Source organism: Triturus cristatus, chromosome 7 (genome assembly GCF_964204655.1).
Source record: "Triturus cristatus chromosome 7, aTriCri1.1, whole genome shotgun sequence".
Classification (NCBI taxonomy): domain Eukaryota; kingdom Metazoa; phylum Chordata; class Amphibia; order Caudata; family Salamandridae; genus Triturus; species Triturus cristatus.
The window spans coordinates 1,162,963,276-1,162,975,708 of record NC_140590.1 but is presented as its reverse complement, the minus strand read 5'-3'; the positions used below and the strand labels follow the sequence as shown (position 1 = coordinate 1,162,975,708).

At 49.8% G+C, this 12,433-nt stretch overlaps 1 protein-coding gene across 6 annotated transcripts in view; it reads left to right on the top strand.

Moving 5' to 3' along the window:
* Positions 1-12,433, top strand: part of RNF25 (ring finger protein 25) — a 158,436-nt gene that overhangs the window by 84,456 nt on the left and 61,547 nt on the right. For all 6 annotated transcript variants that reach the window (XM_085618416.1, XM_085618417.1, XM_085618420.1 and 3 more), the window contains one exon: positions 591-662. In XM_085618416.1, the coding sequence (XP_085474542.1) occupies positions 591-662 (72 nt within the window). The remainder of the gene's footprint in view (positions 1-590; positions 663-12,433) is intronic.

The following is a 12,433-nucleotide window of genomic DNA, read 5'->3' as shown; positions in this document are numbered from 1 at the left end:
GTGGACTGGAAGTGAAGACCTACTGCAGTGTTTTACCTCTGACTTTCCCATGTTGGCGCTTGTGTAACACTCCCCGAGTGGTTCCGGGAACCTGTGGGTTGAAATCGTTATTTGCCCGTTCCTGATGGCAAAAAGAGTTAGTAGAATGTATACAGACATAATATGTGCTGGTGTGAAAGAAGTAATCGAATGTATACAGACATAAAATGTTTTTTTCATTTGATTTTAATTCTGCGTAATGACAAAGCTTAATATTTTGTTCTTTCAATTTACAAGAACCCTTCTACTCTGCAAAGTGCACGCCTGAGTGCTATTGAGTGGGTGATGCTTTTACGACAGGAGAATGCTGTTTTTGCTAGTAAGAATGTACATCTCAGTGCTAGGACAGTTTGAACCACAACTACCACACTTACAGAACTGATTGTGATCGAGTCAGAGTGGTGAAAGTTGATGAGAGAGCCCCCTGGGAAGTGTTACTTTAAATGTGCTGGGGTGAAAGCGCTTGTAGGCAGATGTCTCCTACATAGATTGCACTCAGATTGCAGCACTGCTGGTAATCTTCCTGCCCACTTTCTCCTTTCTTTCTTCAGAAAGCGAAGGAGATTCTGACGGAGAATAACATCCCCTATGGAGAGTGTGTGATCTGTCAGTATGGATTCCAGGTAAGCAACTCAGCCTGGTCATTTTCAGCGCTGAGCCAGAATCTCATTAGTTACAAAACTAAGGCACTGCTCCATGTCTCACCGTAGTCCCTCACATGCTTCTCTCTCACTGTACGTAAAGTCTGTGTAATACCAGGTGCTCTCTTTTCAGAGGCTTACCCCGTCTTAGGCCTCCCTCTCCTACATGTTCATAGACTCTGAGCAACATTTGTTTCTAAGGGCTATTTACACCTTTGGCGCATGATCGTATTTGGGTTGTGATCATTTCATTTTCCTCCAGTCTATTGGATATTTTGAGTGTAAGTTCCCTTTGGGGTGAGGCCAAGTAAATATAGATTAAGTGTGATTCCGCTTAAGTGTCCAACAGCTGCTATGCATAATGTTTCTCAAAAGGGATTTTATTCCACCCCTTGCAGTAAAAATTCACTGTGCCTAACCACGCTAATGGCGTCTGAGAGATGAGCACAGTAATTTGAGCTGATGGTTGTCTGTAAGGCCCACAGCACTCATTTTTGGGGACCGGGACTAAGTTTTCATTATCAGACTTTGAGTCAGTGAAAGAAAGCTGAAAATGGGCAAAGTAGGAGGAAGAGAAATGTATAATAATACACAGTGACGTAGAGACTGGGATGAAAAAGAAACTGCAAAAATGAGGTGCAGGGAGTGTATGATGGTGTCTGAAAGGCATGGAATCAAAACAAGATATCTTTGGTATTTGTTAACCCCAACATTCTCAGTGCTGGTAGCAGGCAGGCTTCTGAGAAAATCATTGGGCCCAGCACTTGTCTACAAATTAAGCACTGGATGTGGGTGACTTAGTCCATTGTCACCTAGTGAGTGTAGGTAAAGAAGTCTATTCTCTGCTTGGATAATCTCTTGCCTGCGATGTTACTGTCCATTTCTGATATGGATCACAGCAGATTCTGGCTTGGCTTACCTATTAAAAAGCTCCAGGATTGGATCGTTCATAGATGGACATGATTGGCACATTCCCCCATGTTAGGCTGTTAACTCTCAGTATTCAATCGTAACACAACAGTATACCAATACCGCAAATAATGTTGGAAACAGCGGTAGACTACTTCTAGCTAATGCATGCAATTGTTTGACCCAAACTCTGGCCAGTAAGGTGGTGAGGCTCCAAGCTCAAAATGTCCTCAAAGGCACCAGCTGCCTGATTTTCTCCTGCAGGTCTACAGGCAGCAGGTAATCATTTGAGTGTTGCTCATTTTCTTCAGAACCTACCTATTTTGTATTAATCTCTCCTTCAGATGTTTTTTTTCTAATTCCCAGCTTCTGAAGGTAAGTAAATTCTGCTCCTTTTATGACTGGGAAAATGAGCACGGGATGCCCTATCGCTCCAGATTGCTGTTCAAGCGGTGTTCATGTGTGTAGCTAAAGCAAGATCTTCTCGGAAAGGCCACACACAGATAGTATCTGTCTCCACAAGTCAGGTCAAAAGACTTGGCCATTTGTGGGATATTTAAGAATGAATCATGTTTATTTTTAGAGAAAGACACAGTGTATAGGTATAGGTACATCCCCGAGGCCGACCTCGCAGTGAAAGTGAGCCAGGTAGGCGCAAATGGGAGCACCACTTTTATCCAACAAAAAGACAGGAACAAAGAAACAAACCCACCACCCATAACCTCCCCTCACCCGCTCTCCGCATCAGTTCAGATCAGACAAGTCCGTCATTCATGTCTCCACATAGGGGTCGCAGAACCAGTTAGTCACTTCCCAATGCGCCTGGAGGCTCTAGAGGTGCGAGGCGCAAGATTTGCAAATATTTCGGGTATGTAACTTCCCTCATATCTTTAGTGAGGATCTGCAAAAAGGGAGCCCATAGCTTTGGAAAGTCCGTGCCTTTCCCCTCCACACTTGGGGACAACCGCTCCATCGCTAAGAGTTGCCAAAGCTTCTGGATCCAGTCTCGAGGATCTGGAATCGTCAGCGATCCCCAGTGCGCTAAGACCACCTGTCGCGCTGCCAGCAATGCCATCACTATTTGTTTACTTCTTAGCGACTTTAGCGGGAAAAACTTAAGATGGGGAAGACCTAGCAAGATGTGCTCGGGCGTACGCGGCAAAATGATCTGGAATGCTGCATCGATGTCATCAATTATTGCATTCCAATAGCGCACTAGTTTGGGGCAGCGCCAAAAGCAAATGCACCAGAGTGCCAACAGAACCACACCCCCGCCAGCAGAGATCTGACTTGGAATTGTCCCACCTCTTAATGCGCACTGGTGTATAATAACAGTGAGTAACCACCTTATAGGCAGATTCGGCCCCTGCTGTGTTGGAAGCAGTATGATGTGCCCTACAAAACATGTGGTCCCACTCCTTGTGCGACAAGGGCCTCCCCAGGTCAGTTTCCCATCGAACCTGCACTTTAGTGCGGCGCCTCTGCGCTTGTGAGTTGATTAGGGCATTGAGTTCAGAGATGAGTTTACGATCGTCCGTTTTACACCCCAGCCATTTTTCGAAGGAAGTCAGGGGACGGGACATTAGCGCGAACTTCTCCGGCCGCGTAACCTAGTGTACAACGTGCGCGTAGTGAAAGGCATCGGCCTCCAGCAGCTCATGATCCTTGCACACGAGGAAAGGGTATCACAGCCCCGTGATCAAACAGGACACCTACCCGCTTACAACCCTCCTCCCTCCATCGTTGGAAGATCTGGGATGTGCAACCTGGCGGAAAGTCGGGGTTATCAACTATGGGGGACAAGGGAGAGGGAAACGTTGTCCACCCCTTCGGGCCTGCAAAGCGATCCCAAACTTTAAGAGTCGGAAGTAATCGGAGAGGAGTAGAGCCCCCATGCTCTGTGCCAACGTGGAAGCCACAGCTCCCGCCATATGTTCCGGCCAGCCACAGTCTGATCCATAAAATTCCAGTGCTTGCTGGAAAGAGGTCTGTTCCAATCCGTGATGAAGCGAAGACATGTTGCCTGGTAGTAGGCGCGCACGATCGGGAAGCCAAGCCCTCCCTACGCTTTCGGGGAGGTCACATGCGCAAGCGCAAGGCGTGGTTTCTTATTGTCCCACAGGAATCTATTAAGCAGCCCCTGGAGTTTGCGAAGGGCACCCGGTGGCGGGCTCAAAGGGAGCATTTGGAAGATATAGAGGATGCGCGGCAGAACCGTCATTTTCACTGCCGCCAGCCTGCCAAACCATGCCAACTTGAGACGAGACCAGGCCACCAGGGCCTTGGTCGTCTGTTCCAGCAACAAAGAGTAGTTAAGAGCGGCTGTTTTAGCAATGGAAGGGGTCAACCGAATGCCGAGATAGGTAATATCCGTGGATACCCACTGAAAGTGAAAGTCTTGCTGGAGGTCCTGAACCTCTGCCTCCGGGATATAGATATTAAGAATTTGTGACTTTGAGAAGTTGACCTTAAACCCCGCCAACCTTCCAAAGGTAGAGAGCTCTGTCATCCAGTAACGCAGAGTGGTCCGCGGTTGCGTAAGAGAGAGGGTGACGTCATCAGTATACATACTGATTTTATGGGTGTCCGCTCCGAACTTCAAACCCACCACATCAGGGTTGGAACAAATGTGCTGAGCAAAAGGCTCCATATAGAGTGCAAACAAGAGGGGGGATAAGGGGCAGCCTTGTCGCGTGCCCAGAGCAATAGGGAACATGGCGGGTTTGCAGCCATTAACCCGCACCGCCGCTCTGGGGGAGGTGTATAGGCAGCGACCCATCGAATGAAATTGTCCCCAAAGCCAAATGTACGGAGCACCACAAATAAATAATCCCAGTCCACCCGAACAAAGGCCTTTTCCTCGTCGATTGACAGCAGAAAGGCCGTATGCAATCTATGGACAAAATCGATGAGGTGCAATAACCTCTTGGTATTATCCCCTCCTTGTCTTGAGGGTATAAAGCCTGCTTGGTCCGGGTCTATGATGGCATCCATGAGGGGGTTAAGACGGGAAGCTAACACACCCGCGAACAATTTTGCGTCGATATTAAGGAGCGAGATCGGCGTGTACGATCCACACACCTTGGGATCCTTCCCAGGTTTGAGAAGTACAGAGATGGCCGCCTCAGACATGGAAGGCGTCCCTTCCCCGGTATCGAGGAAAGAATTAAGCTTTGTTAGAAGAGGAGCGAGCTCCAAACAGAACTGCTTATAGAATAAGGCTGAAAAGCCATCCGGGCCCGGCGATTTAGCCACTTTGAGCCGCGCAATCGCTGAAATAACCTCCTCGAGACGGATAGGAGAGTCTAGATCATCGGCAGATGACTTAAGTAAGGGGGTGATATGACTGGAGGACAGATAGTCTTTTGGATCAGGCAAAGGGGCGTCTTCTGTTGAGTAAAGGTGCTGGTAAAATTGACGGAATGTGTCAGCAATCAGTGCATCCGTGGTATGCTCCACCGCATTCGAACCCCGGATGACAGGGATGGCAGACATCTGTGCCTGAGCTCGTAATCGATGCGCCAGCATCCTCCCATTCTTATCTCCACTGAGGTAGAATTTATGCCTCAGCCGTAGGGAGAGCGTGTTCAGCCCTATCCAAATGCTTCAGCATACGGCGCCGAGTTTCCAACTGCCTCCACACCCTCGGCGCCCCAGTGCGCTTGTGAACCGCTTCCAATTCCTCAACCGCCGCCTCTAGCTCCCGGCGTTTCTGTTTGCGGAGTCGCGTAAAAGGCGCAGCAACCGCAATGAATTCCCCACGAACTACGGGTTTTAGGGCTTCCCAGACCAACGCAAGGGGTGTGCCGTCTTGTGCATTCTCAGAGATATAGTGCTTAATAACGGTTCGAATCCTTTGAAGACGTCATCGGAATGAAGCAGGAAATCACAAATGCGCCAGCCCGGAGGGGTAGAACGCACACAGCGTGCCGGTAATTGGACCGAGAGGAGGGCATGATCTGAGAGGGATCGAGGAGTAATAGTTGCAGCGCGCAAATGAGGGAGAAGAGATGTAGAGGCCAGAAAGTGATCAAGACGCGCGTATGTTTTGTGTGCTGCTGAGAAGTAGGTATAGTCGCGGTCTTTCGGATGCTGGATTCGCCACACATCACCTAACCCGCAGTCAGAAAGCCACTGTTTCCCAGCACTTGACAATGCCCCCGCTTGGTTAGACCGCAGCCCCAACCTATCGACCTCCAGATTCATTACCAGATAGTCCCCCCAATCAGAAGTGCTGAATCCGGGGAAGCAAGAGCCTCAGATAGGGCTGAGCGCAAGAAGGACTCCTGCCATTCATTTGGGGCATATAAAGAACCAACCGTAAACTGCATGTATCCCCCCCCCCCCAATTGCACCCTGACTGCCAGGAACCGCCCCTTTATCTCCATCGTAGAGACCAGCTTGCATTGTGACTGTGCGTTAAAAAGGATCGCCAACCTATTGTGTTTGGACTGGTCCGAGGACCAAAACTGCTGTGGGAAGCGCCTATCCCGCATGCGCTTGGTATCTTTAGGCAGAAGGTGGGTTTCTTGAAGTAAACAGATATCCCCCCAGCATTCTCTAAAAGGGACAGTATCGCTAACCGCTTGACCGGATTATTCAGCCCTCGCACGTTCAAGCTAACAATAGTCAGGTCCCTACTCATCGATACAGAAAAGAAGAGAGCGTCTATATACCGACCCCAAACACCCAGGATCAACCCGAATGGAAATCAGCCTCACCATTTGGACTATCAGCCGATCACGCCCATGAACTTATGCGGAGCCCCAAAAAAAAAAAACACCCTACAACAACCCCTGTCAATGACACAGAAAATCCCTGAGCAAGTCATTCCAAAAGAAGGCAAGAAAAATACAGAACAGTGAGCACCCAAGGAAACAGGATTGAAGGTCGTCTCCTAAAGAAAAAACACCCGCCCTCCAAGAGGAAGAAGCCCTGAAGCAAAAAGGCAAAAACTGGTACTCGAAGGAAATGACAACAGTTCGTCTCATTGAGCAAATTTTCAAGGGGCCTCGGCTCATCCGTAATCCGAACCATAGGGCACCTAACAAGTCCCTGGCATGTCAGGTATCAGAGAAAGTGTGTGCCGTCGGACAACTCCTCCCCTCCAGCGCCAGCAACTGAGCCCAAAAGGATGCCAAGGTACGTGAATCAGGGGACATCAGTGTTGTCGGTCACCTGCGACACCGACGAAAGGACCGCCTCTCTCTCCAGCTGACTGACAGATGCATCCGGCTTAGAGCTAGATGATGGACTCCCAACCCACTGCCAATCGGAGGAGCGCCTGTGCCGCCGAAGAAGAGCATGAGCAGGCTCCGGAGGAGTAGAAGGTCGGTCCAAGCCCAGCGCGGAACAGGCATCCTCAAGGGAGCGAAGTTGCAGGAGCTTGCCGTTGAGCTTAAAGATGAGGCGGAATAGATGCCCCCAGGAGTAAGGTATACCCTGTTCTCTGAGATGACTGGTAACAGGCTTAAACGCTCTGCGTTTAGCCAGCGTTGAAGCCGCCAAGTCCTGAAAGAGAGCAGGCTGATGACCTCGGAACTGCACCGGATGTAGGTCTCTGGCTTTGCGGAGGATTCGTTCCTTAATTTGCAAATCGTGGACAAAGACAAGGATATCCGGAGGGGGAGCCTTAGCACCGCGCGGGAGACCCACCCGGTGAACTCGATCCAACTAGACCGCCCGACCCTCCTCATCACCCAGGATCTGCTGAAACAGGGCACTAATGTAGGCACGGAGATCATCGCCCCTCTTCCTTCCACAGAACCGCCCGAATGCGGATATTATTACGTCTGGAGCAGTTCTCCAAATCCTCCGTGTGCGCCTGTAGATCCAGGTTCTGTTCTTTGAGTCAGATCATCTCCTGTTGAAGTTGGTGCAAGTCGTCCTCTCTACCCGGGTCATGCTCCTCCAAAGTCGCAACCCGCTCCCCTATGGTGTCGACATCCCACCTGACATCCCTAAGATCCGAGGAGAGCTGGGAGCGCAACTCTTGAATGTCCTTTTTCATGGAGGAGAACAGCTCAACCATAAAAGCTTTGGTCGCTGGATCATCCTCATCATCCACTGCAGGGGACCTGGCGTCGGGCCGTGAAGTGGGCGGACCAGGGGCGGCCTGAAATGGGCCTTTCAGGGCCTTGTCCCTTTTTCCTTTATTGGACGACATGGTACAGAATAGCGGCGGCGAACTGCCGCAGGGTAGCCCACACTCAAGCAAGGGGAAAGAGCCGCACCAACCCCCAACAGGGCCCCCTCACCAGGCAGGCCGCCAGGAAGCGAGTTACGGAGGAGTGAGGCAGCCCGCAGCTAAGGGGACCGAACCGGCAAAGGAGCAGTCACCCCAGCACCGCAGCGCCTGGGGATCAAGCCAGAGCAGTCCAAAGAGGAAGCACCCCCGAAGAGTGCACCACAACGTGGTTATAGCCAGACCCGATCCCCAAAGTCTCACCAGTGGGGTCCCAGCCACCTGCGAGCAGAAAAGAGCGCATGGCCCTTCGTACGCCTTGGCCCGCCGAATCACGGGCCGACCACAAGCCTCACAGGATCGGGGCAGGTCATGAGCCCTAAGTGGCAGAGAGAATCCATATGTGCAAGAGGCCGCGCGCCACACTCCTGCTGACGCCTCTAGCACCCGGCCCCAGTCCCAGCCGGTACCAGCCTCCTATGCAAGCAGGGGGAATGGGGGGGCCCCAGGAGCCGACAGCCCCCGCCCCACCCCAACAATCGTCGACAACGCAGTCTGCCGAAATCTCATGGCCGCCAAGTCCACCCCAGGGCTGTCGGGCTGCAGCAAGGCGGGGGCCGGGCAGGCCGGCTCGCGGGGATAAACACAGTGGCAGCAAGAAAGGAGCCCGCCGCTTACACCAGGATGGCAGCAGGCAACAATCCACCAGCTGGTAAGCACAGATGGGCACTATTGAGGGCGATAATCAAGGCAAATGTCGGGCGGCGCCGGAGGGATAGGAAGACATGTCTTATCTCGCACCCATCTTGGCCACGCCCCCATTTGTGGGATATTTAGCACGAAGACCCTCAGTGATAGAGCAGGACACCTTCTACATGCCTTGAATCCTGACTCCTGTAGTTGGTTTTAGCGAAGTCTCACTCTGCATCCATCTTGAAATGTGAGAAAGCACAAGTTAGAACTTGTCTATTCTAAAGTGCCATTCTGGTGCTCTGCAGTAAAGTTTCATCCAACCCTACCTAAAGACCCACTGTACCTGCCATGAAGGTGTAAACTCTTAATTGTTAAAGTGCTTTGACAGAAAGTTCGATGTCTGAACTTAAATTAAACAAGGTTTCATTTCCTTCGAGCCTATGGCTGTATTCAATGTATTTTCTCTATTGGTATACTGTTGTGTTAACATTGACTATTGAGGATTGACGTACGTTGAATGCTTCAATCTATGAAAGGTACTAATGGCTAAGACTTGTAGTTACAGATAATATTCAGGGCTCTGTCTTACTCACACCACTGTTGTTTCTCTTATCCTTGTGTACTCTTTACAGCAGTGGTAATCAGAAATGTCTTTAGCTTTAAGCTAAATGTGTGCTTTTTACAGCAGAAATGTCTTTAGTCATTTTTCCACTCCTATGGAAAATAGAATGCCAGAAATCCCAGAGTATGCTTATACTAACTTCATGTCACTAGGGTTTCTTTTTACAAGTCTGACATTGGTGGGGAGTCATTTTTCATACTCTCTATGGTTTGCAGCTGCTTTGGAATTACCTTTAACCACAGGATATCCCAAGCGAATTAAGTCTCACTGTTTTTCAGTTGTCGTTACCTCTCTTTCATAGGCTACTCCTTTGTTTTTGTCTTGAGCCATGTGGTTCACATTAATAACCTATGTGGTTAGTGCTGTGTTGTAGAATAACCTCATCAGTTTTTGCAAAGAATGTAAATGAGTGGGTATTCAAGTCTATAGCGACTCCCTTATATGGGACCCCCCCCCCCCTCCTCCCCACAAAGGCCAACTGGGTACCAACATTATTTTTCATTTAAAAAAAAAAAAAAAATTTTACACAGTGATGGCAGGTGTAAAGATCGAAGGGTGTTTTTCTTCAACATAAATGTTAATTATAGAACTCAAGGTCTCTTAGCCTTCTTATGTGAACATCCCTATGGGATTAAAGTGTCACTAGAGCCTAATGTGCCTTTCTAATGACAGCATGGTTAGTGTGAGCTCCATTTCCTCCTTCATGTTAGCTTGCCAGTAGTCCTATTTTTCCTTTACAGTTAAGTGTTGTAGGTGTCACTCCGTATAGTTAGATTGCTACTGTTCTATATTCTAGGAAGGGATAAGCTTCCTTCTATAACATAACTTGTATTTGTAACACACACATTCACCCAGAAAGGTATGTTGGTGCTGAATAACAGATGTTTGTTACCCAACTCAATAGTACTCATTTTATTGACCTCAGAAGAATGAAAGGCTGAGTGGAACCGCCAGGATTTGAACCTGTGACCATGAGATCGAACACAGACCCCTACAGTGGACGCATTAGTCCACTAAGTCACCAGACCCGGCTATCCTAATGTATATGGATACTAATGAAGATCACTTGATTAAGGAAGTTACCTTTAATGCAAGTTGTTTATTAATGGTATTGACATAAAATTCTTAAAAACTCGCCCTCCTCCTGTTAACCCCTTCGATGCTGCGCAGATTCCGCCGCTGTGCTGGCGGAATCTTGCGCGGGCGTGGTCATGACGGAATGGTTCCGTCATGAGCACAGCTCAACCGTGGGTCATGACGGAACCATTCCGTCATGAGCACCGAAGGGGTTAAACGGTAGCGGCAGTTTCAGTCGATAACCTTTCAAGTATTGCCCGGCGGTAATCGCCTCTTATACCATTCGATAATTTACCAATGAAAGAGGCAGGCGCCGGAGACTGGAAGGCAGGAAACAAAGTTTTATTCCGTCGGAGCAGAACACATCAGATCAGACAGCAAGGTATCGTCACGAGGTGCTCTAACTGCATCTCTGAGACCTGGTCTCTTATACACACGTTTATGACTTTATTGCAGGGTTATCATACATGGCACATTCTTGAGATCACTTTGATGTAAGAAAGAACATCCTCAGAATCCCCACTTCGAGCTCGTTCCCACACATATCTACAGTGGAAGTCCCCACCCCACCCACAGTAGGAGATGGCTATCACACAGCTGGACATTCCGCCACTTCCCGGGGGTGTGTGCGACCGGTCGGGTCTCATGGGGTGGGGGGGCCTTGATCTACTGTAATCCCTTTGATGTGGGGTGTTTCCCTTACAGTAGGTGCAATAAACTGCATCTGCAGGGCTAGGTGATGGCCTGGGATCGGTTCGGACAATGGGGCGCAGAGGAAGGGGGTTATCAAAGAGATGCATGACCATGTATGGGATGTCGGTCAGGCGTGGGATGTGGTTCCATGGCAGGGTCGCGCAGAAGGAGAGGGTTTATGGCCCGTGTATGAGAGAGCGGGGGTGGCCGGCGCGCGGGGGAATGTTTGCAGCGCCAGGGGGACGTGCTGGCGATCGGCAATGAGCAGGGAGAGACCAGGGTGCCTAAAATGGCTGCCGTGCGCTTTCCTGCGAGTCGCGCTGGGGAGAGACAAGATGGCGCAGATAATGTTCAGTTCGCAAGCTAAATTTCCACAGTCCTCCCTTTTAACATATCTCGCCAGCTTGTTTAGTTCGGATCTATCCCCATAATACTACGAACTTCCACCTCATACAAAGCTTTCATTTGCTCTGCTTCAAAGTTCAAAGTCTTAGGGCAGATGCAGTTCATAAAAAGCGAACATAAAGGTGGCAGACACTGAATCCCCAAGCAACATCCACATAGTATCACAATCGGTATTAGGATAAATGAAAATAGCCTCCATCCCCAACTTTTAATAGTGTCCCAAAACCAATTCCCAAGCGACCATCCCTCTTGCTCCTGATGAACCTCTGCGGAAAGTCTGTGGAGGTGTTCAATTGCTTTGTAGACTGAGGGTGAGTTATCTGGTACGTAGGTACAACAGCTGGACCCAATGATGCGGCATGCTCCTCCACGATCAGCCAGAACCACATCTAGAACGAGGCGGTTCTGAAGAGCCACCAGGCGGACGGCCTGAAGCTCGGCAGTGTTGTTGGCGAGGATGCCAGCCGTAATGTTCATCGCCGTCTCGACTGCCTGAGTTAAGTGGCGGATGGCACGGCTGTTTGCCATTAGACCCCAGAGTGGAACAAGTCCCTTTACTGCATCCAGGAACTGTGCTCCGGTGGAGTCGGCTTGTACAAGGTCTTTGGCACGTTTCTGTCGGTGATGGTTTGCTGGTGCCACATATGTCGGAGGAAGGACAAAAGCGATGTAGCAGGTGCCTCCCCAACCTTTCGGAAGCCAGGTGTAGGCCTTAGTACCGCAGACGAAGTACATATTCGGGGAGGCAACAAAGGAGGGTGGATCAATTGAGTCCAATGTTCGGGTGATGAGGCAGGAGCTGTGGCCCACCAGCTGCGCCCCCAGGCCTTCGAGGCACACAAATCCAGTGATGTTGATGACGGATAGGGCCACTGTTAGGGTGGCGGCCGTTCGTTTCCGGAGGTAAGAGAAGGTGGGTCTGGCTGGGTTGTTGAACACTTGCATTTCAACTCGTTCTTTGGCAGGGATGTCCATGTGAAAGGAAGTGTTTGATCTCAGAGGGCAGAAGGGGGCAGAAGTTTTTCCAGTTTTGTTCAGCCAGAACCCATGGTAGAAGTGTGACACAGTTTTGCCGGAAGTGGCATTGTTCTTGTAGCTTTCCTGCAGGAGGATTAGCCAGGCGAGGCAAGAACCATGGACAGAAAAAGGTGACGGGATGAAAGGGATAGT